The sequence below is a fragment of the Crinia signifera genome, chromosome 1 (assembly GCF_055691185.1).
Source record: "Crinia signifera chromosome 1, ASM5569118v1, whole genome shotgun sequence".
NCBI classification, from domain to species: Eukaryota; Metazoa; Chordata; class Amphibia; order Anura; family Myobatrachidae; genus Crinia; species Crinia signifera.
In genome coordinates this window covers 434277247-434299770 of record NC_139217.1, presented here as the reverse complement: position 1 = coordinate 434299770, position 22524 = coordinate 434277247, and the positions used below count along the sequence as shown (strand labels likewise).

At 46.7% G+C, this 22524-nt stretch overlaps 1 protein-coding gene across 3 annotated transcripts in view; it reads left to right on the top strand.

Annotated features, from left to right (window-relative positions):
* Positions 1-4676: 4676 nt before the first annotated feature.
* Positions 4677-22524, top strand: part of RNF180 (ring finger protein 180) — a 77020-nt gene continuing 59172 nt past the window's right edge. For 2 of the 3 annotated variants that reach the window (XM_083153126.1, XM_083153118.1), the window contains exons 1-2: positions 4677-4807; positions 9470-9601. In XM_083153126.1, coding sequence (XP_083009252.1) covers positions 9497-9601 — 105 coding nt within the window. In that variant the 5' untranslated portion in view covers positions 4677-4807; positions 9470-9496. The remainder of the gene's footprint in view (positions 4808-9469; positions 9602-22524) is intronic. The other variant, XM_083153135.1, reaches the window with a different exon arrangement.

The window sequence follows — 22524 nt, the reverse complement described above, 5'->3', positions numbered from 1 at the left end:
CCCATTATTGGTACTGGCAATATGTAATCATTCACTCTATGGGCAGTATTCAATGTAAAAAATCACGGTGTGCAGCGAATCCTGTTTAGGATTCGCTGCACACTCGCGCTGTGTACCGGAGGGCTGGCTGCCACTCGCTCTCCCAGTATTCAATGTCGCTGGGGCTCGTTGCCCCTTGCAGCGAATCTTAACCTGTGGGACGGTGGCAGGCAGGGAGATTGAAGTCTCCCTGCTTGCCCCAGAACATATGTGGAAGGGAGGAGGGCTCCCCGGGACCCAGGCAGCACAAGCTGCCCCCCCAGAGCCAGCAGGGGACCGGGTATATTCACTGATCGGGTGCAGTGAATATATGAATATCTAATGAGCGGCTCTCGGCTCTGGCCCCCTGCTGGCTGTTATGTGTAAAAAAATATATATATAATTTTTAATTAAATATATATTCATGTGCTATAAGCACATGAATAAAAATAGCATGCCCCTTCACAGAATAAAATTCCTGATTTTTTTACACCAAAATTAAAACAAAAAAACTTTTATTTTAAAAGTTCACATTCCACTTCTCCATGAAAAGATGGAGAATTGCTACATGGAGAAAATCACTTAGAAAGATGGCGAAAAGTGCACGTTGAATAGGGTTGTTCGCTTTTTGAGACCAAAATTTTCCGTCCAACGCGGAAAAAGCAGAAATTTGCCATAAAACACGGCGAATTTTTCTCATTGAATACTGCCCTATAAGCGCAGTCACTTTCTTTTTTTCTTATATTTCTGAGAATGTCTGACCTGATCGCATTGGAACCTTTGTGCACACACTCTGTATAATGCAGGCGTCACAGAGGTTGTCAGAAACTTTCACACACACTTTACTGCTCGCACCATTGAAATAGTCCTGGAATCGTGCAAAAAAAACATACAGTATTAAAGCACAATAAGAGCACTGCTATTGATTTGCTGGGCATAAAAAGGTCATATTATTTTTATGTATAGCACATAACATAAATCTTACATGTAAAATGTATTGGTCTATATATCTGTCTGGATAGGCATTTGGACACCCTTGGGGTCCGGGTTAGGGCCTCACAGTAGAATTCTCCGGACAGACAGGGAGCCTGGGATGGATTTGAAAGAAAACTTCACAGAGTGGTAACATTGGATCCCAGAAGACATACTCGGGGGTTGCATAGATCCCAACATCCCAAGAAAATTGAGATTTTTTACAAAAAAATCATGACTGTTGCACAAAAATTAGGAGGAGTTCGCCGCAGAGTGGGGAGGGGCTACAGAGGGACATTGGGGGAAATTTAATAGGATGAGAAATTCCGAAATTGAGAGATTTGGTAAGAAATCTCCAGGTTTTTTTTTTTTTTAAAGCGGCAATCATTTACACTGCAAAACCAGTTTGATTTTGCAGTGTAAATGATTGCTGCTTTAAAAAAACCTGGAGATTTCTTACCAAATCTCTCACTTTCGGAGTATCTCATCCCATTAAACTTCGCCCTTTGTGTTTGTATGCCTGTCTCATACTTGCCTACTTTTAAAAAACCATGTCAGGAAGATTGTGAAGCTGGCACCTAGAAGCACGGACATGTACTACTACATCTGACTAGTGTGTCATAAAATGACTTATATCCAAATATAGATGAGCCCCAAAGCTTGTTCATGTATTGTGTTTTTCATGTGGTTCCATATACTGTAAGTGGCCACAAGAAACCTTATTTAAAATGCATGTAGCCATTGGGCAATGGGGCACCATTGTGCATGATACCCAATGCAGCGAATAGGAAATAATGATTCCATTTGAATTTATATATCTTTGATTTCTATTTCCCCCAAAAATGTAACAGCTGCATAATGTGGGTTAGGTGATATCAGATTGTTACTATTTCAGGGAGTCTCCTGCAGTACGCACGAGGGTAGGCAAGTATGGGGATTATTCAGACCTGATGGCACGGCTGTGAATTTGCAGCGCGAGCGATTATTGATAGACTGCGCATGCATACGGATCGTATTGCCCATGTATGAGGCCATCCTGCGTAGGGATGGCCATCGGTGCAGTTGCCATTGATGGTGATTCTGCACCCAGCCATCGATAGTCAGAAACTATGTGATGGATAACCATTGATAGTTTTAGCTATCGATGGTTATCCAACACCTTTTGACTGACTGGCCGGAGAACCAATCAAAATGTGGGGGCGGGGCTTCCAGGTGTCAGAGGCGGAGCTATGCTCTGTGTCCCGGTTCCTTGAAGAAAAAAAATAGAAACATCATATCTACTATGCCCAGGGCCGGATTATAATGGAGGCACAAGGGGTCAGTGCCCCTGGGCCCCCCTCTAGCTAGGGACCCCCTGTGGTTGACATGTATTTTAGCTAAAGGTTTTGTGCATGGCAGTGGGGTAGTGCTGCAGCTTCACCTATCTGTCAATGTGACAATGATTAATGGTGCTGAGCATCGGGAGCCAAGGCACACTGATTGCATGAGTGTGCTGTGCATTACTGGGAGTTGACTAAGAGTCATGACACTTTGCACCAGAGGGCAGAGGCTGAGAGGTTTGTACTGAGCTCTGATTGGTGGAGCTCATTACATGCTTCTCAGGCCCATGGAGAACAACAGCAGCAGCTTAGTCATGGGAGGGTTTTTAATCAGAGGCAGCACTAGGACTGTGAGGTCTCCTACAGAGTAAGGTGCAGAGGGACAAACGCAGGCTTTTCATGTGGTAAGTATGTGTGTGTGTGTGTGTGTGTGTGTGTATCTATATATATATATATATATATATCGTGGTGTGGACGGCGGCACTCCCAGACTGGGAAAGAAATACAACAGATGCCCAGCTTGTGGTCAACGTTTCAGTGCCCGTGCACTTTTATCAAGATCAGCAGAATGAAAAAAAAAAAAATTATATATATATATATATATATATATATATATATATATATATATACTGTATATCCCCTGCAGTTACCCATTGACCAAGTTTATTCTGCCTTTACTCTGTGTGTTGACAGTGTAATATTCTCCCATGCAGTTTGCAGCCAGTAATGACAAGTGCAAGGGGGCCCCCCCTGTCTAAAGTACCCCGGGCCCCCCGAAGGCTTAATCTGGCACTGACTATGCCATCGATGTAGGGAAACCATCTGATTCTCCCCCATCGATTGCAAAAGTATTCAATATCGGTCATAAACCATCGATGATTTTGAATCGTCGATGGCCATCCCTAATCCTGTGATAAAATCCTGCTCATTTTTTATCGCTGGCTGTACGCAAGTTGACTGACAGCCACCATTTGTGGGTGGTAACCAGACGTTATTTGAGAGTGTCAGGGAAAACGTAGGTGTGCCCATGCGATTGAGGGGAAGTCATGTGATGTCCGCTCCAGCACCGATCCGACTGTTTCTATTGCAGGCTCCAAGTAAGTCCTGGACTATGCACAGACCGCACACACTTTCCACGGTTAGCAGCTGGCAATTGGATTTGTAGCGAATCGTCAATTGAGCTAATCTTTACGGACTGGGATCATTGGATAGACAGCAACTAGGTCTACAAGCATTAGGTAGACACCACTAGGTCGACATGCAGGAAGGTCAACATGACTGAAGGTCGACATGGGTTATGTCCACGGGGTCATTAGGTCGACACCACTAGGTCGATATGCAGTAAGGTCAACATGACTGAAGGTCGACATGGGTTAGGTCCACAGGGTCATTAGGTCGACATGGGGAATGTTGACAGTCAAAATATCGACATTTTTTTTTACCTTTTTTGTCCCAAATGTCGGCACATAACTTGAAAAACCCCATGTCGACCTTTTGACTGTCGACCTTCCCCATGTTGACCTAATGCTTGTTTCGACCTAATGACCCTGTCAACCTTCCTGCATGTCGACTTTCAGTCATGTCGACCTTCCTGCATGTCGACCTAGGGGGGTCGAACTAACGCTTGTAGACCTAGTTACCGTGTCCCATTTTAACAAGCCCTGCTAAGCAATTTGCAGGCTTGCATGGGGTTGCATTTCAATCAGACTGGGCAGTGGCTATCTAATTAAGGGGTGATTACAGGGCGCTTCTAACTCGTACGGCAGTGATAAGGTCTGAACAACCCCCTATGCCCTGTCTGTGTGTGAGATAGGCCGAAGGCGAAGCAGGAAGGGATTTGCCCAGACATTTGCCCTGCATATCGTACTGCTATCTTTTAAATAGAATCGCCAATATGGACAGGGGCACACAGTCATTTTACAAACAGCGGCTCCTTCTTACATGGGGGAGATGCGGTATCAGCACTGATACCCCACCTACCCCATAAAGGTGCTTCATGCATCCGCCCCAATATTTAATGGATAAAAGCCTAGTAACATATTTGAATACAGAATTGTAAAACTATTCAGAAAATCATGTCGACCAGAGCATTGAAAGGGTTAACAACTTGGCATCTACATCAGGAAAGTGTGGGCTTTGACAAGTTCAGTTACTGAGGGTCTATTATAAGTAAGCTTAGCTGCTACACTTCTGTATAGATTATGTGCCTGAGTCATGTATATATAATGTTTCGTAAGAGGGAGCTGAAATCCATTAATGACAGACACACACATAGCACAGCATAGATAGCAGTGTTTCCCACTCTGTGAGTGGATGCTTTCACACCATGTGACCCTTTCCCAAGAGCTGCCAGTAAGGAAGTGCTCAGTGCAGCCTGGAAATGGGTATACTTTGTTGTGACGTGACATGTTATTAGTCTGCACAGTGACAGCTGTCATATAATAACATCACATACTGTAGGTATGGAGTTCTGACAGGAGACCGCAGCCCATGAAAAGGTACTGTTACATTGTTACACATAATTCCTAAATCACATTATTGCTGCCAGTTGTTGATTGACTTGCCAGGTATCAATATAAAGTTGTATAGTTAATTAATGCATGTTGCACCTTGGGAAGTCTGGTTAATTAAAAGCACAGTTGTGTTGTCTCATGTAGTAATAGTCTAAAAACTTTGCATGATCATTTGCATTTAATTGTAAAGCATTGCATGTAAAACTATGTCCCATGCAATCTATGTGGAGTATATTGAGTTCAATATAAGCTGTCTACCCCTAAAACCACAGTTCATTATTTGATGGTTACATGTTCCCATCTGATGTGCTTCATATCAGGTGGGATGATCAAATCAAAGAGCATTATTGCATACTTGCCTACTTTTAAAAACTAGTTTCAGGGAGCTTATAGTTGGTAATAGAATTTTGGGTACTTGTTTCCTAGAACGGCGCCCACGATTTCCATCGTATGGGCTCCTAAAAATCTCATCGCATCGCATCCCCCCGGAATATTGCGACATGAGATGCGATGCAATTCGATTTTTAATTGTACAAGCACCCATGCCATGAGATGTGATGGGTGCTTACAATGAGATGTAACCCCCAGTATCCACGCCATCCTGAAGCGTGGCGAGCGGCGGCGGTACGCGTCCTCCGACCTTTTCATACCCCCACTATCCACGCCGGCGTGGAGTTGATTTTAGATAGTGTGGCGAGCGCAGTGAGCCACCGAGCCCGAAGCGTAACTTATTTGATCCGAGGATGGCTCAACGGAGGCTCGATCTTCCACGCCATTTTCTGGATCCAAAGTGAGGCTGAATGTCATCATTCCGCCGATGCTATTGTGAGATATGGAGGGGGGGTCTACAATAAACCTGCAACACTACTAAACGGTCTGCTATGGGGGACTATTATACTGTCTTGTACTGTTTGGGGATGCTACGGGGGACTACTAAGGGGGCTGCTTAAAAAAAAATCTTAAAAGGGGGGAAAAAAAGCTTTTTTTGCTGCAGTGGTGCTGCCCTGTGTGCCATATTAGTTCAGGGGTGCTTCTTGGTGTGCTGTATCAGTCCAGAGGTGCTGCTTATTGTGCAGTATCAGTCCAGGGGTGCTGCTAAGTGTGCCATTTCAGTGCTGCCCTTTGTGCCATATCAGTCCACGGGTGCTGCCATGCATGCCGTATGAGTAGGGTTGCCACCTCACTAATCTTGGATCCCTGGAGACTTTTCCCTCACCCTCATTTATGCGCGCGTCGGGGAAGGGGCGTGACCTAATAAAAGGGGCATGGTCTATTCTATACAGTGGGCGTGGCCCCTGTAATAGCTAAAAACAACCGATTTTTGGCCATTTTATTTATATATATATATATATATACACACACACACACACATACATACACATATATATATAGCTCGGGTAAAAGCGAACAGGCCGTTCCACGGCACTTCGCAGAACACAAACATCCCATAGCTAGCCTTAGATATCGCATGATTGATTGTATACCTGCATCTATCAGGGGCGGTGATTGTGCCCTGAGATTGCTTCAGTGTGAAGCCCACTGGATACAACGGCTTGGTGTTATCGCTCCCCGGGGGTTAAATGAGCAAATTTCTTACTCTATCTTCCGCTGAATATATACTTTATATACTTTATATTATTGTCCACTTGTTACTCTCATGCCATAACTGTAGTTGTGTTTTATTGTATTGTTTCATGTATTTCTTACATATTTCCATACCCTCCAACATTTCAAGGGCAGAAATCGGTACAAATCCAGAAAGGGGCGTGGCCACTGGTAAATGGGCGTGGCCACGGCACCTTTCAGAATTTGTGCCGGGCAGAGAGAGCCTAGGGCTTAGGAATAGGAAGACTGGCCCATAACCCTCCCCTGGGTCCAGCAACCTTCTATAGACTGGGCGAGGGGAGGCCCACCATGCCTGCTGCCTCAAACATAGCGCTGCCGTACAGTACAGGAACATTGCAAGTACTGGGCCAAACAGAAGGCCCAAGGGAGAGAGGGATCTGACCGATCCCATGCCTGCGGGTCACTGGTGTCCCCCATCTCACCTCTTCACAGGTCTGGGGACCTGCTCCTACTCCGCACAATCTTCTTAGAACACCGGCGGAACTGAATCTGGATCCTTCCAGGCAGCGTGTATGAAAGCTCTTGAGCTGTGTGAGAAGTGCCTGTAAAGGGTTAACGCAGGCAAAGCCACTGCTCCGCTAATATAAGCTTGTTCTTTGGCGTGCACTGTGCAGTCAGTGCACTTGTTCACATGGAAGGCATGGTCGTAGGCAGCGAGCCAATTGGAGCTTGCGGTCTGACAGCCGCTCCTGATTGGCTGCCGGACCGCGAGCGGCCGTCCAGAGGGAGAATTGATAATAGCGACGGACAGTCACCAGACTGCTGCCGCTGCTTTGATATATATACAGCCGGGCAGCGCACAGACAGTCGCCGGCTGTCATTTCTTTAAAAACCGGTACATTCGGTACATGCTTTATTTGCCGGTACAGACCGTTAAAAACCGGTACTGTACCGGCAAATTCGGTACTGTTGGAGGGTATGTATTTCTTATATCTTTAATAACTGTTACTCCACGTATTTTTATTGTATATACTTGTTTCCACAGTAACCAGCACGTCACTGTCTGCCGACGCCATTGTGTATGACGTCAGCTCTTACCACTGAGGGCGTGTTTCCACAACCCCCTCATCCGACACACCTTGTTTTGTACCTATTTAAACTCACTGTTGTTTGCTCACTGTATCCTGATAACAATTTTTTTCATAAAATTGAAACGTTGACCACAAGCTGACTAAGTGTGTCTTATTATGCCGAGAGTGCCGCACCACACCTGCCTATATATATATATATATATATATATATATATAAAATGTGCTGGCTGTTTACAATTGGCTTGCAATTTACCTTGGGCTGGCTTGGCTGAGCTGGCAGCCGCAGGTGAGCGGAGGGCGGATTGCTGCGGGCGGCGGGCCTGCAGACAGGCTCGCGAGATGATGATGACATCATCATCTTGAGCGCAATTGTCTCTACGTGGTGGGCGGATGAGAAGAGCATGGAGGCTTTTTCAAACACTCGATTTCCGGGAGAATCCCGTAAAACCGGGAAACTGAAAAAGCCTCCTTGAGGGTTGCCACCGGATCCGGGAGATTCCCGGAAAAACGGGAGAGGTGGCGTACCCTACGTATGAGTCCAATTGTGCCTTATAATTCCAGAGGTGCTGCCCTTTGTGCTGTATCAGTCCAGGGCAGCTGACCTGTGTGCTCTATGAGTCCAGGGGTACTGCTCTGTGTGCAATATCCGTCAAGGGGTGCTGCTATGTGTGCCGTATCAGTCTAGTGTTTGTGCCGCCCACTTCTGTTGCTTACCTTACTCATCCAGATACCTTGGTGCAACCTTTTGGCCTAAAAGCAATATTGTGAGCTGTGAGGTGTTCAGAATAGATGGGAAATGAGGGGATATTAAGGTTATTGAGGTCAATAGTACTGTAGGAAAAAGAAAAAACACAAATTCTGTATTTTAGCTGTTTTTATGATTTTTTTTAAAAATACAAAATCCAGATCTAATACCAGCAAGATTATTTTTGGCAAAACCAATCTGGGAGAAGCCTGGAGAAGAGATGCTGCTGGTACACAAATTAGGGTGTATGTCGATGTCGACAGGCAGACCTTTCAATCCACACCCATCTGGTGTTCTCCAGAGATTTTCTATAACCATATATATAAATGATATCATAAAATAGTATTTACAACATACAGTATACTATCTAAATGCCCAGATCTTCCCCAACTTGTGTCAAGCAAGAAACACTGGTTCCCTCATTTAAGGAGTGAGTTTTAAAAAAAAGTTTTTATTTTTTTGTAAAGTTGTCCACTTAGCCCCAGAGAGACCCTGCTATTACTGCTTCTTCCATCCTGCTACAATACATGCACTCTTCATCACTAAGCACACACAGGGGTACATTTACTAAGATAGGAGTTTTATTGAAGATGGGATGTCACTGGCTGATGACCTGTATGCTCCGCCCAAGCTCCGCGCCACGCTGACAACATACCCGTTACACAAAACAAAAACTGATCCATACCATACATAAAAATGTTCATGCAGTAGTGAAAAAAAAACTCAAGATTGTGCATTTTAGTCTTGGGTTATAAAGAAATCAATGACATTTTTGTAAAATGTACAATACTCTTGTGTGAGTGCTACACATAAAAATGACAGAAGATTCAACCAACACAACCATCCCGAAAAGGTGGCGCATTATGCATAGATATGTGTGAAACAAATAGGATACACGGCAGAGGTTACGGGTGCCGGACGGGGTCCCGACAGTCGGGATCCCAACAGTCATTAACCCGCCATCGGGATCCCGACTGTTAAAACACCAATGGCCGGTTTCCCACCGGCCGCCGGCTATTCTCCCTCGTGGGGGTCCACGACCCCCATAGAGGGAGAATAGAATAGGTAGCGAGCCCGAAAGGGGCTTTGTTGCGCTCGTCATGCTGTCTAAGTCCGGCCAGTCGGGATCCCGACGTCGGGCTAATGACTGTCGGGATCCCGACTGTCGGAACGGCATACCACATCCAAGGTCCTTCAGCAATACTAATATCTTGGTTTTCTCTTATTTTTCTGTTTGATTTGCAGGGCATTAAAAGTCCCAAGATACATGAAATGAGCCATAAGGGAGAACCAGTTCTTTTGCGTTGCTGGAAATGTAGAAAGTGTGTAGGAAACTCGCACTGCCTCATCAAAGAGCAAGAGCGTATAGCATCTCAGGTGAGGCCCAGCAACCTTATCATCTCTACAATGCTACATACTGGATGTTTGCTTCTGATTTTATATTTTTACTTTATACATTTTTTAGGGGCCTAGTCATTATTGAGCCATGATGGTTAACCATTAATCAAGTGTCCAACTCACTGTGGGAAAGCATCTGTTCCATGATCCCAACATTGGGGGTTATTCAGACCTGATCTCTGCTCTGCCAGGTTGCAGAGCCCTGCCATCAGGTATACGCCGCCCAGCCAAGTGAAATCCCGCCTTCAAATTGCTTAGCACGGCCTGCGAATTGGTTAGCTCAGGTGTGGCCAAAATATGGCCTTCCAAAACTACAAGTCCCATCATGCCTTGCCATAGTTTTACCATTACCTAATAGCAAAACTGTGGCTAGAAGGCAAGATGGGACTTGTATTTTCACAGCTGCAGGGCCATATTTTAGCCACGCCTGACTTAGCTGGATTGGCGTTTAGTTGCAAATCCATTCGCAATTCGCTCGCCATATAATGATTTTTCCAGTGTGTGCAGTCTGTGCGTTGCCCAGGACTTGCTATGGAAACAGTTGGATCGGGGTCGGAGCTGACATCACACGCCTTCCCCTAAAACATCTGGGCACACTGGCGTTTTCCCTGACACTCCCCTAAAACAGCCAGTTACCACCCCCAAGCGCCAGCTTTCCATCAATCACCTTGAGTACTTCCAGCAATCAAAAAGCAGGATTTTATCTCAGCATGGCCTCGCACGTGCATACTACAGGCCGTGCGGATGCTCAGTCTATCGACATTTGCAGCTGTGCCATCACGTGTGAATAACATCCATTGCTAATAAGTAGCAGCGTTAATTTACACTGAAAGGCAGGGAAACTGCACATTCATCAACTCCCACTCACCAGAAGAGGAAGAAAGGGTACTTGTTTCCTAGCACGGCGCCCATCGTATGGCATCGTATACCACTAATTAAGGTATGCGATGGCATTCGGTGGGACCCCATTTCGGGTCCTAAGATCCGACTGTACAATTTTAACATTGTGTGGCCTCGCATGCCATTACAATGGCATGCGATGCGATCAGACCCAATTTTTAATTGTACAGGCACCCTGATGGGTGATTACTATGTTAAATGCACCCCCTGACCCGGTTTTTAATTGTACAGCCACCCTGATGGGTGATTAATACTGTATGTTAAATGCACCCCCATTGTTAACGACACCCCGACTATCAACGCCAACCCGAAGCATGGCGAGCGCAGCGGTACGCGTCCTCCGACCTTTTCATACCACCACTATCCACGTCGGCGTGGAGTTGATTTTAGATAGTGTGGTGAGCGCACCGAGCCTGAAGCGTGGCGAGCAGGGCCGGCGCCACCACTAGGCAAATCTAGGCATTTGCCTAGGGCGCCGGCCACTGGAGGGCGGCATTTTGCCCCCCCCCCCTGCCGCCCGGGTACCTGTCCTACGGCGCTGTGTATTTAAATCTGGCGGCGGAGGCAGCGGGGGTCCCTGCAGTCCATTAGAAATAACGAGCGCTATCCGCCGGGCTATGCGGAAGCGCTTCTGTTGTGAAAACACTGGCAGCACGGCGCACGCTGATCTCAGCCAATCAGCGTGCTGCCAGTGTTTTCACAACAGAAGCGCTTCCGCATAGCCCGGCGGATAGCGCTCGTTATTTCTAATGGACTGCAGGGACCCCCGCTGCCTCCGCCGCCAGATTTAAATACACAGCGCCGCAGGACAGGTACCCCCACCCCCCACCCCCCCCCCCCGGCACCGGGGCGCCCCCACCCCGACTCGCCTGGGGTGCTCCGGTGCCTTGCACCGGCCCTGGTGCCGAGCGGACGCGGAATACATGTGAAGTAATCCGCGTCCCTTCACTGCGCTCGCCACACTATATAGAATCAACTCTACGCCGACGTGGATAGTGGTGGTATGAAAAGGTCGGAGGATGTGTAGTGGGGGTGGCGTTAACAATGGGGGTGCATTTAACATAGTAATCACCCGTCAGGGTGGCTGTACAATTAAAAATCGGGTCTGGGGGGGCATTTAACATAGTAATCACCCATCAGGGTGGCTGTACAATTAAAAATCGGGTCTGATCGCATTGCATCGCATGCGATCGGGTCGCATACGATGCGATGCGATCAGATCGACCCGATGGCATAAGAAAAAAATTGTGGGCGCCGTGCTAGGAAACAAGTACTGAAGAAAGTATCACAGCCCCTGTTATTGCCTTCCAAAAGGAATAACAGGGGCTGTAAGATGGAAATATTATTTGCACTCATGCTCCAAACCTTTAGGTTTTTGTAGCTTGAGAAATGAACAAATTCAGGTTGATTCGCATAAGCAATCAAAGCTGCAGTTCCCCGATGGTTCGTAACTGCGCGCGTGCTTTCTGGGCATGTGCAGAATGGGCCCTGTGATCGCAGTGCAGAAGAGATAACATCCCTGCCTGATTTAACAGCAGAGGCTTCGGGGCGAAATGCACAGAGTTGTGGGCATCCAGCAATTTTGGAAACAGTCACTCATGCCCCTTTCAGACCGCACTTTTTACCCGTTATTTTGCCATTTTTTACCGTTTTAAAACGGTAATTTGTGCAGTCTGAAAGGTGCAGAGTGAATTTACCGGTTCTATTGAACTGGTATTTCTAAATGGTAATAAAGCAGGGTCCTACCCGTTTCAGACCTGTTTTTTTTTCATCCATTGTTTTCTATGGGTTAAAGTAGGTGGAATGCATTTACACTGCCAAGGATCGCATATGCTATGCTGCTGCAAGCATCGAAGCACATGCGATCCTTACTGAATCAGGCCCAGTGCCCACATCTGTACTCCAATAATGAACAGTCCTGTTGTTAGCTAAATGCCCATACAGGTATATGCTATTGTGCATAGAACTGCTATGGGCTGCTTTGTGTTCTGCATACTGTAGTATTGTAGAATATCATTATAATAATGAATAGTTCTGCAGTACCTGTACATTGGCCAAATGCTCCCTTTCCTGCTATTTAAATGGTTTCCCTCTAGCAGAAAACATAAAGTGCATTGACAAGTGATATTTCTGCCAATAAATACCAACAAAACACAAACCTGTAGCGGAAATTCCACATGGCTGTAAAGACCCCCATACATCGAGACGATTCGGTCTGATTTTGGCCGATTGCGACCAATCGGCCCGTTAAATCGGACCAAAATGCCTCTCCCTGACTTGCCGTCAGATCCGATGCGCGGTACCTCCAGGCGACGAGGCGGGCGGGAAGCAGGGACGCATGCGATCCATCACAACGGATCACATGCGTCCCTCCCGCCAGGAAGGTCCCGGCGGCTCGCAGGGTATCTGGTGTCCATACACTGCTGCGAGACATCGCAGGCAGTGTATGGGCACCTTAACCATTATATTCTCCAACTGACAATGAGATAAATGACAAATAATTCTTCAAATTTCTGCTGCCTTAAGGTTCTAAAAGTAAATGTATATTAAGGTGCCTATAGACGGTGCAATTATCGCACCCGCTATGGGCTGGATTGCATCGCAACGCATGCGTTCTGCATGCGTTTTGCATGTGATGCGATCCAAGGGCAGTACAAAAGGTATGTGCAGCACATACTTTTTGTACAGTGCGATGCCCGCGGGAGCGTGAATTGCATTGCATCGCATTACACGGTGCTATCGCATCACATTGCACAGTGCTATTGCACCATGTACAGGCACCCTCACAACTGTGAATTAAGTATAAGGAGTATATGGCGGTTTGGGCTAGAACATATCCTCCCCTGTCCATTTCACAGACTGTTGAGCCTACTGTACTACAGTATTAGGCTATGCCCAAAGGGACACTGACCTGGTGCGCAAGTTGGTGTCATTCTTCAAACTCCTATCCACTCTTCAAATCTGAAAACAGACACTTTTCTCTCTTTTAGTATGATATGTACTAAGGGCCTTATTCAGATCTGATAGCAGTACAAATTTGTTCTCAAAATGGTCAAAACCATGTGCACTGCAGGTGGGGATGTCCCCAGGGGCGTAACTAGAACTTTGTGGGCCCCATAGCAAAACCTTGAAAGCTGTATGCGGTTTGAAAGGGCTATGTTGTATATCCTGGGTCTGTAACCCGACAATCCGACCTGGAGTATAAGCAGTGTTATTCCTGGCTTCAGGGCAGTCTGAACGGGTAACTCAAGTCGAATGATGTCAGCGACACGGCAATAAGCCGTGTTGCTATGAACACCAAATATCGCCAATGCCGGGTTGCTCCCGGGATGGACCAGTGTCCAAGGGGGTGAGTAAGTGAGTGAGTAGTTAAGTCAGTGAGTGGATGGGTGAGGGAGTAGAAGAGCTTAGAGAAGCAAGAATAAGTGTTTGAAAAGGTGCTGATATTAATTACTTTGTGTCTGTAATTCCCGTCCCCTGATTGCACTCTTCCTTTCACCGACGCCGGCTCTCCTGGGCTTTCAGCTCCCGCCGCTTCCAAGGTTTACAGCTCAGCAGCTCCAGCCTGCCTCCAGTTTCTCCTGCTCAGTGGCGCTGCCGACTGTTTCTCCTACTCAGCTCAGCGGCTCCAACCTTGGGATGGCCAGCCACCATCTATGAATTAAAATCATCGATGGTTTATGGCAGATGTTCAATACTTTTGCCATCAACGTGGGAGAACAAGACGGTTTCCCTTTTCTTTTTTTCTTCAAGGTGCCGGGACATGGAGAATAACTCCGCCCTCCGACACCTGGAAGTCCAGCCCCTGAGTTCTGATTGGCCCACGGGCCATTCATCCAAAAATAATGGATGACCATCGATAGCTAAAACTATCGATGGTTATCCATCAGATAGTTTTGACTATCGATAGCTGGTTGCAGAATCGCCATCGATGGCAACCTACTAGTCCAGCTGGCTGATGGGTCTCCAGCTCAGCGCCTCTAGCAGGTGGGTCTCCTGCTCACCACAACCACTGCCCGAGCAGCAATATTTTGAAAAAAAAATCAAAAGGGTGTAGGGGATTGCCTGCTGGGGCCCCTCCAAGCCACTGGGCCCCATCCTGTGCACCATCTATAGTTACGCCACAGGATGACCCTTTTGCCTCTTGGTTGGGAGCTATGCATTTATACTATTTTCTGAAAACAGACATAATTGGGACCATAGTTTACTATCATAGAAAGGAAGGGCAATGAGAAACATTTTATAATAATTAAATCTATCTCTGGAAACTTTGCCAGATTCCCCACTGTGTCTGGCATAATTATCTGTGTTTCCCGAGCCACTTGCTCTTCCTGGTATCTTTAATTGTCTAGATTTTCCATGCTAGCAAAAGTGTCAGGACCCTCAACACCCAGTGGGATGTCTACTGCTGCTCACTCATTTTCTGCTATTTTCCTGCCAGACCCATCCAACCACTCTGTAAAACATTGACATCCAGAACATTAGTCCCTAGGCTACATTTAAACAGTGGTAGCGATCTCAATGTTGCCCCGGCATGGGAAAAATAGGGTCAAAAATTACTGTATGCTTTTAAATTGTATTTTTCAATGAAAGGCATTCCATGTTCCCCACACTCCAGGTCCCACGGGTGACTTTTCATGCTTTATACAAGTGTCTTCCTGTCATTTATGATGAACTTGAAGAATGTGACCCTTCCGCAGGATTTCACGCCAACAAATACAGCTGGCAGCTATAGAACCCTGTAGAAATGTAATACGTTAATGTTGTTCTTGTCACATGTCATTAAGCACTAACTAAATGACGTGTGTAGTATTAGCACTGGGCATTCCAAATAAGTAAAACAATGCTGGTAAGTATGATTTCATTTCACTGGACAAGAACATAAATTGCTAGAACTACATTGACGCAAATCAATCAGGGCTCAATATTTTTTAAACTATTATTTATGTCTTTTTGCTGTATCACCTTGGGCAGCTTCATTTATGTTTACATCTGCTTTCAGCAGCTTGTGCTTAGAAACAGATGGTTAAACATTTGTCAAAACCTGCACTTTGATTGGAAATACATTGCTGGCTCGGAAAATTGAGTGATATATACTGTATCATGTTTGTTTGTTTGTTCGTTTTTTGTTATACAGATGTAGCTGTGCTCATCGTTGCAGCGATCCGGCCTCTCATGCCTGTTTGTTGCGCCAAGTTTGCACCCGTGGAATGCGAAATGCGTTTTTTTAAGAGACGTGAGAGCGAATTAGAGACATGCTCATAGCAATGGGATCGGCACCAATCACCACAGGATTATTTTTAGAATTGCTTTGTTATTCCGGCCACTTTTTGTTGGTGAATAAATATATCTTACTGTCACTAATACACTGTAGTAGAGAGACCAATCCCAGGAATGGGATCGGCGGGATCCCTGGGATTTTGGCCTAAAATCGGCGGGATTTGAATCCTGGGATTGAAGCTTCCAATCCCGGGATTCCAGGATTAGTACCCCCCTTTTTTTTTTTAAGTTGGGCAGCGCTGAGCACCTTAGAATATCGCTCAGATGCTGCTCGGCTGACTGCTACTAACCCCCCAGCGGTGCTGCTGTACGGGACAGTGTTCTGTGATGACAGGCATGGCGGCGCCCAAGGCTGTGCAGCGTGACCCCTGACATCACGTCATGCTGCGCAGCCTGGCCGCTGCCATGCCTGTGATCACAGAACACTGTCCTGAACCCGGACGCCCGACCACGCGCCCACAGGCTTAGTATGCCTTTATAATGAAATGTGCGGGTCGGGCAGTAAGGGGGGGGGGGGGGGCGGTTTTTTTTATTTTTTTTATTACAGAGGCCAATCCCGGAGATTGAAAATATGCCCCGGTGTTGGCATCCCTACACTGTAGTGTTCATTCTGGCCCCCTGCGTCTTTCAAAACCCATGCAGTTCCTCTTCCTGGCCTAGAGTGGCGCTCTTTGCTGTGGTGCTTCTAGAACAGGTCTGGTCTGCATAATCTGTGCTGAAATATAGAACATACTGTGTTAATAGGACCATAGCAGAGAACGATACCTAAAGCAGGGCAGAAGAACTGCACAAGTTTTGGAAGACGTAGGCTACATGCAGGAGTATCTTACCAACTATTTAGTCAGACTCCAGCAGGGCTGCCGGCAGAAATTGTGTGGCCCGGGACTGTCAAAATAGGCCCACATCTTTGGAAACTGTGGGTGGGTCACAAAGTGATGCATAAACCGTAACCTAGTTAAAATGGAAAACTGTCAAAAGTTTTGGCTGTGGGGGTGGGTGTTACTGCCGCATGTCAATCTATTATATAAATTGGTACTTGTATAGTTTCGCGGCGGCAGCGCGAGATGCTCTAGCTTGAATATTGGCAGCTTGCCAAACTGCCTTCAGCTGCGCTATCAGCGTAGCGACTGTTTGAATTCTGGCAGCTTGCCAGCAGCCTAGCCGCCTTACATTATCTGGACTACTTGTTTAGTTTCAGGGCGGCAGCTACTTATTTAGTTCGCTGAGTTCTCTGTGGCAGGCCAGCGCTGCTACCCCTAACCTCCTGTCAAGTGAGCGCCTCTCACACAGCGCTTGTGCGGCATCATGATGGCGCCGGTGGAGAGGCGCTCCATCTTAGTGTTATGTATGAGCGTCTAAGACCCTTTTTTCCTCATTCATCTTTACCTTAAACTAAAACACAGTTAACAGTTCACACATGTTGTCATTACTGTCTCAGATGTATGATTTTGCAGGTGTGAATGTGTTCCTGAAACACCCCCACTATCCACGCCAACCCGAAGCGTGGCGAGCGGCGGCGGTACGTGTCCTACGACCTTTTCATACCCCCACTATCCACGTCGGCGTGGAGTTGAGAATAGAAAGTGTGGCGAGCGCAGCGAGGGGACGCGGACACCTGTGAAGCCCGCGAGGGGACGTTGATACCAGACGCAAAATTGAGACGCATAGCCAGCACTAAGGTGCCGGCGAGTCACTACGCTGACAGGTCATTGTGGCGCGACAATGACCTGTCAGCGCACAGATGACAGTGTATCATTGCATTGTGAGATGCTCCTACGTATCACAAAGATGGAGCGCCTCTCCGTCGGCGCCCTCATGATCCACTCTCCACAGGAGAGAGGATATCATGCAGGCACAAGCGCTGTGTGAGAGGCGCTTACTAGGCTTCACAGGACTCGCTGCCGCCCTGAAACTAAACAACTAAGCAGCTGGCAAGCTGCCAGAATTCAAACAGTCGCTACGCTGATAGCGCAGCTGAAGGCAGTTTGGCAAGCTGCCAATATTCAAGCTAGAGCGTCTCGCGCTGCCGCCGCGAAACTAAACAAATACCTATAAATTAATTGTTACCCTGGCCCTGTCCCAGTCACCTCAGTATACAGAAATAGTATCAGGCAGCGTTGCTGCGATGCATGTGCATACTAGACACCCCTAAGACAAAATAATTACCATGCAGTCTTTTTGTTGGCTCAAAATAACATAATTAGTATTTAGGTCAAGTCAAAAATGCTGTGCTTTCCTTTCCCATTGTCCCCTCCATCTCCTCATTTTCAGCCTTCTCCATGTGTGTCCAGTATCCCTTTTCTGCTGCATATACTGTACTGTTCACTGATTTGAGGTGAGACACACATACAGTATTATGTATACTGTGTACGCTGATGCAGCAAACAGATGCTGTACACACACATACTGTACACTGATGTACAGGTAGATGAGGCACACAGATGCTGCATATACACTGATGTGAGAAGGGGCACACAGATGCTGCATATACACTGATGTGAGAAGGGGCACACAGATGCTGCATATACACTGATGTGAGAAGGGCACACAGATGCTGCATATACACTGATGTGAGAAGGGGCACACAGATGCTGCATATACACTGATGTGAGAAGGGGCACACAGATGCTGAATATACACTGATGTGAGAAGGGGCACACAGATGCTGCATATACACTGATGTGAGAAGGGGCACACAGATGCTACATATACACTGATGTGAGATGAGGCACACAGATGCTGCATATACACTGATGTGAGAAGGGGCACACAGATGCTGCATATACACTGATGTGAGAAGGGGCAGACAGATGCTGCATATACACTGATGTGAGAAGGGGCACACAGATGCTGCATATACACTGATGTTAGAAGGGGCACACAGATGCTGCATATACACTGATGTGAGAAGGGGCACACAGATGCTGGATATACACTGATGTGAGAAGGGGCACACAGATGCTGCATATACACTGATGTGAGAAGGGGCACACAGATGCTGCATATACACTGATGTGAGAAGGGGCACACAGATGCTGCATATACACTGATGTGAGAAGGGGCACACAGATGCTGCATATACACTGATGTGAGAAGGGGCACACAGATGCTGCATATACACTGATGTGAGAAGGGGCACACAGATGCTGCATATACACTGATGTGAGAAGGGGCACACAGATGCTGCATATACACTGATGTGAGAAGGGGCACACAGATGCTGCATATACACTGATGTGAGAAGGGGCACACAGATGCTGCATATACACTGATGTGAGAAGGGGCACACAGATGCTGCATATACACTGATGTGAGAAGGGGCACACAGATGCTGCATATACACTGATGTGAGAAGGGGCACACAGATGCTGCATATACACTGATGTGAGAAGGGGCACACAGATGCTGCATATACACTGATGTGAGAAGGGGCACACAGATGCTGCATATACACTGATGTGAGAAGGGGCACACAGATGCTGCATATACACTGATGTGAGAAGGGGCACACAGATGCTGCATATACACTGATGTGAGAAGGGGCACACAGATGCTGCATATACACTGATGTGAGAAGGGGCACACAGATGCTGCATATACACTGATGTGAGAAGGGGCACACAGATGCTGCATATACACTGATGTGAGAAGGGGCACACAGATGCTGCATATACACTGATGTGAGAAGGGGCACACAGATGCTGCATATACACTGATGTGAGAAGGGGCACACAGATGCTGCATATACACTGATGTGAGAAGGGGCACACAGATGCTGCATATACACTGATGTGAGAAGGGGCACACAGATGCTGCATATACACTGATGTGAGAAGGGGCACACAGATGCTGCATATACACTGATGTGAGAAGGGGCACACAGATGCTGCATATACACTGATGTGAGAAGGGGCACACAGATGCTGCATATACACTGATGTGAGAAGGGGCACACAGATGCTGCATATACACTGATGTGAGAAGGGGAACACAGATGCTGCATATACACTGATGTGAGATGATGCAGATCGACAAGTGGTACCTGGTTTGGCCTGATCTCACATTAGTGTATATGCAGCATCTGTGTGCCTCATCTGACACCAGTGTATATGCAGCACGTATATGTAAGAGTCCTGAAACTGCTGTTGCATTCCGAAAAATGCAACCGCAGTGCAAGGGTCGGCGGGTTACATTTTACATCACACTGCAATCCGAAACATGGCAGCCCGACAACTGGCTTTGCAACAAGGGGGTACCCTTAGCATGTGACCACTCCACTGCAATGGCACAGTGAGACCCGGCATGTAGGTTGGCCTTACTCTGCGCTAGGCGCCTCCCCGGATGCTGCCACTGGGAGTTGCAGTTTTGCGATTATTCATAAAACTACCACTTAAACTGTATTAGGCCCAATGTCTTTATGTGCATATAAAGATGTTCTCCTCCTAACAGCATGCAATAACAATGTGGCAGATATTTAGAAATATATTTAAACTCTCCTTTCTATACTGTACCTTCTTTCCATGTTACACCTAACTTATGCCCTGCACACACGATTCAATGTGGTAAATTTTTGTATTCGATTTTGCTTGTATAACAAAAATCGAATAACAAACTATCCCGATGTACAACCCCGCGGCATCAAAATCAAATAGAAAAATAGACTGTGCAGACAAAACTATATTATACCTTCCAACATCTGAAGGACAGAAACCAGTGCACATTTGGGAAGGGGGCATGGTGAAATAGGGCATGGTCAAAGGAAAAGGGGGTGTGGCCAAGTCCCACTTTTCGAATGTGTCTTGGCGTCAGACCACATCATATACCCGGGGCCCAAGGGTGACCCGGGTATCCTGTTAGCGACACTCTCCCGCTTTCTCAGCCGCCCATCACCTCAGATCCTGTAATGGCGGTGCCTGTGCTCTGTGGTGTGCACTCGCTTTGCCATCCCCCGGGAACGGAGACGAGGTGCAGGGGTTCCGGCGAGGAATCACTGAGCAGAGGGAGTATGGCCTGCTGAGCCCCCCTGCGGTGCACCCTGGGAATTGTAGTCTTGGCAGGCCACTCACACTCCCCGAAGAGCAGCCGGCAGTTATCGGCTAAATCGGTACAGTACGAGGGTATGACTATATAGTACAGATATGTGCTATATAGTTCAAATCGAACGGATTCGCCTTGCCGTATGATTCAATCCGATTCGAAACGGGATTGAATAGCAAGACAATTGCACCGTGTACACCCCTTAAGGGGAGTTTTAAAAGCAGCATTAAACTTGAATCTATTTTTCCTATTTGAGTTTGCTTATATAAGCCAAATCGAAATCGAACACATTAGATTTTGATTTCACCCCAACGCGCGGCCCTGTATCATTGAAATCAAGTAGAAAAGTAGGCCGCGCAGGCGAGACTACATAGTACAGCTCTTTACTATAAAGTCCAAATCGTATTGGTTAGCCTTGCCGTGCGATTCCATCCTGACCAAAAATAAGATCTGTTCCCCGCGCAGCACAAAATCATACTGGATGTTGAAGAATAAAAACGAATAGATTCTAATACGTGCAAGAGTACTATGTATATAATGCTGTAATGTATTTTTTTCTTATTAAGTCCGTTTTGAAGAAGTAATGATCAGCGTCTTCTCCGTGTGGGCACACGCAGGAGGTATGCGTCAGGTAGGAAAGTGCCCTGATCACAAGTCATTTCAGTCTTTGAAGTGTGATGATCCAATTTTCCAATGTTCATTGTCTTGTGAGAAGTGTCTGAGGGAATCATACTCACATGTGGGTAACTACATCTTACAGCTATCAATTTATGACACATAAAGGCATGCACAGCACATGCATTTTTGATGTTTGAAAAAAAAAAGACAGAGTAAAACCGCATACATTAGCAGATGGGAATAGCAGGGTTCTGAATGATGTGGGGCGGAGGAGGGGCGCCATAATGGACTTTACTGTAAATGCAAACAAAGTGAATGTGCCATAGAAAAAACAAGAACAATGGATAAACATACCAATAAACAAATGGGCTCTTCAAATGAGCTGCAAAGGGTGATGATTGGCACTGCTGCCGAGAGGGGGGGTGCTGGTACTAATTACCCATGCCCTGTGCAGGGGAGGGGAGGGGAGAGGGATCACACCGATTTCCCCCCCCCCCCCCCCCCCCCTTATTTACTTCTGTTTGAGGGGCATGTGCTAATACACTAGGGCAATTCTGCAGCGGTTTGGTAATTTTTCATCCGATTCCGACGAGATATCCAATAAATAAGTGTGTTTAACATCAGGACCGATGTCGTGCGTGGTCCTGTGAGCATCAAAGATCATATGGACGGTCCACGTGATAGATATTTAGCATCGCCAAGTCTTTCAGCAGGCTTGGCTGGAATTGCATACGATACATCGTAGTCAAAAGGACTGTACACTGTGCTGTCCTGCTGTGCGGTTCAAGTGGGATTGCAGGCAACTTCTCACCATGGAGAAGTCACCCTAGTGTATGGCCACCTTTAGGCCACACCCCCAAATATTTACCGCCACACACCGCAGCTCTCTACACCCCTGATGTTTAGGGTGAGGGGTGTGTTGAGATTTTATAAGTTGGCAGCCAAATTTGGATGCTGCGGCAGGTATCGCTCTGCTGCAAAGCGTATGCATCATGGCAGCACCTTGGAACAGTGTCATGTAGCAACCGTAGAAAAGGACACATTTGTCCTCATGTCAACACGTTTTT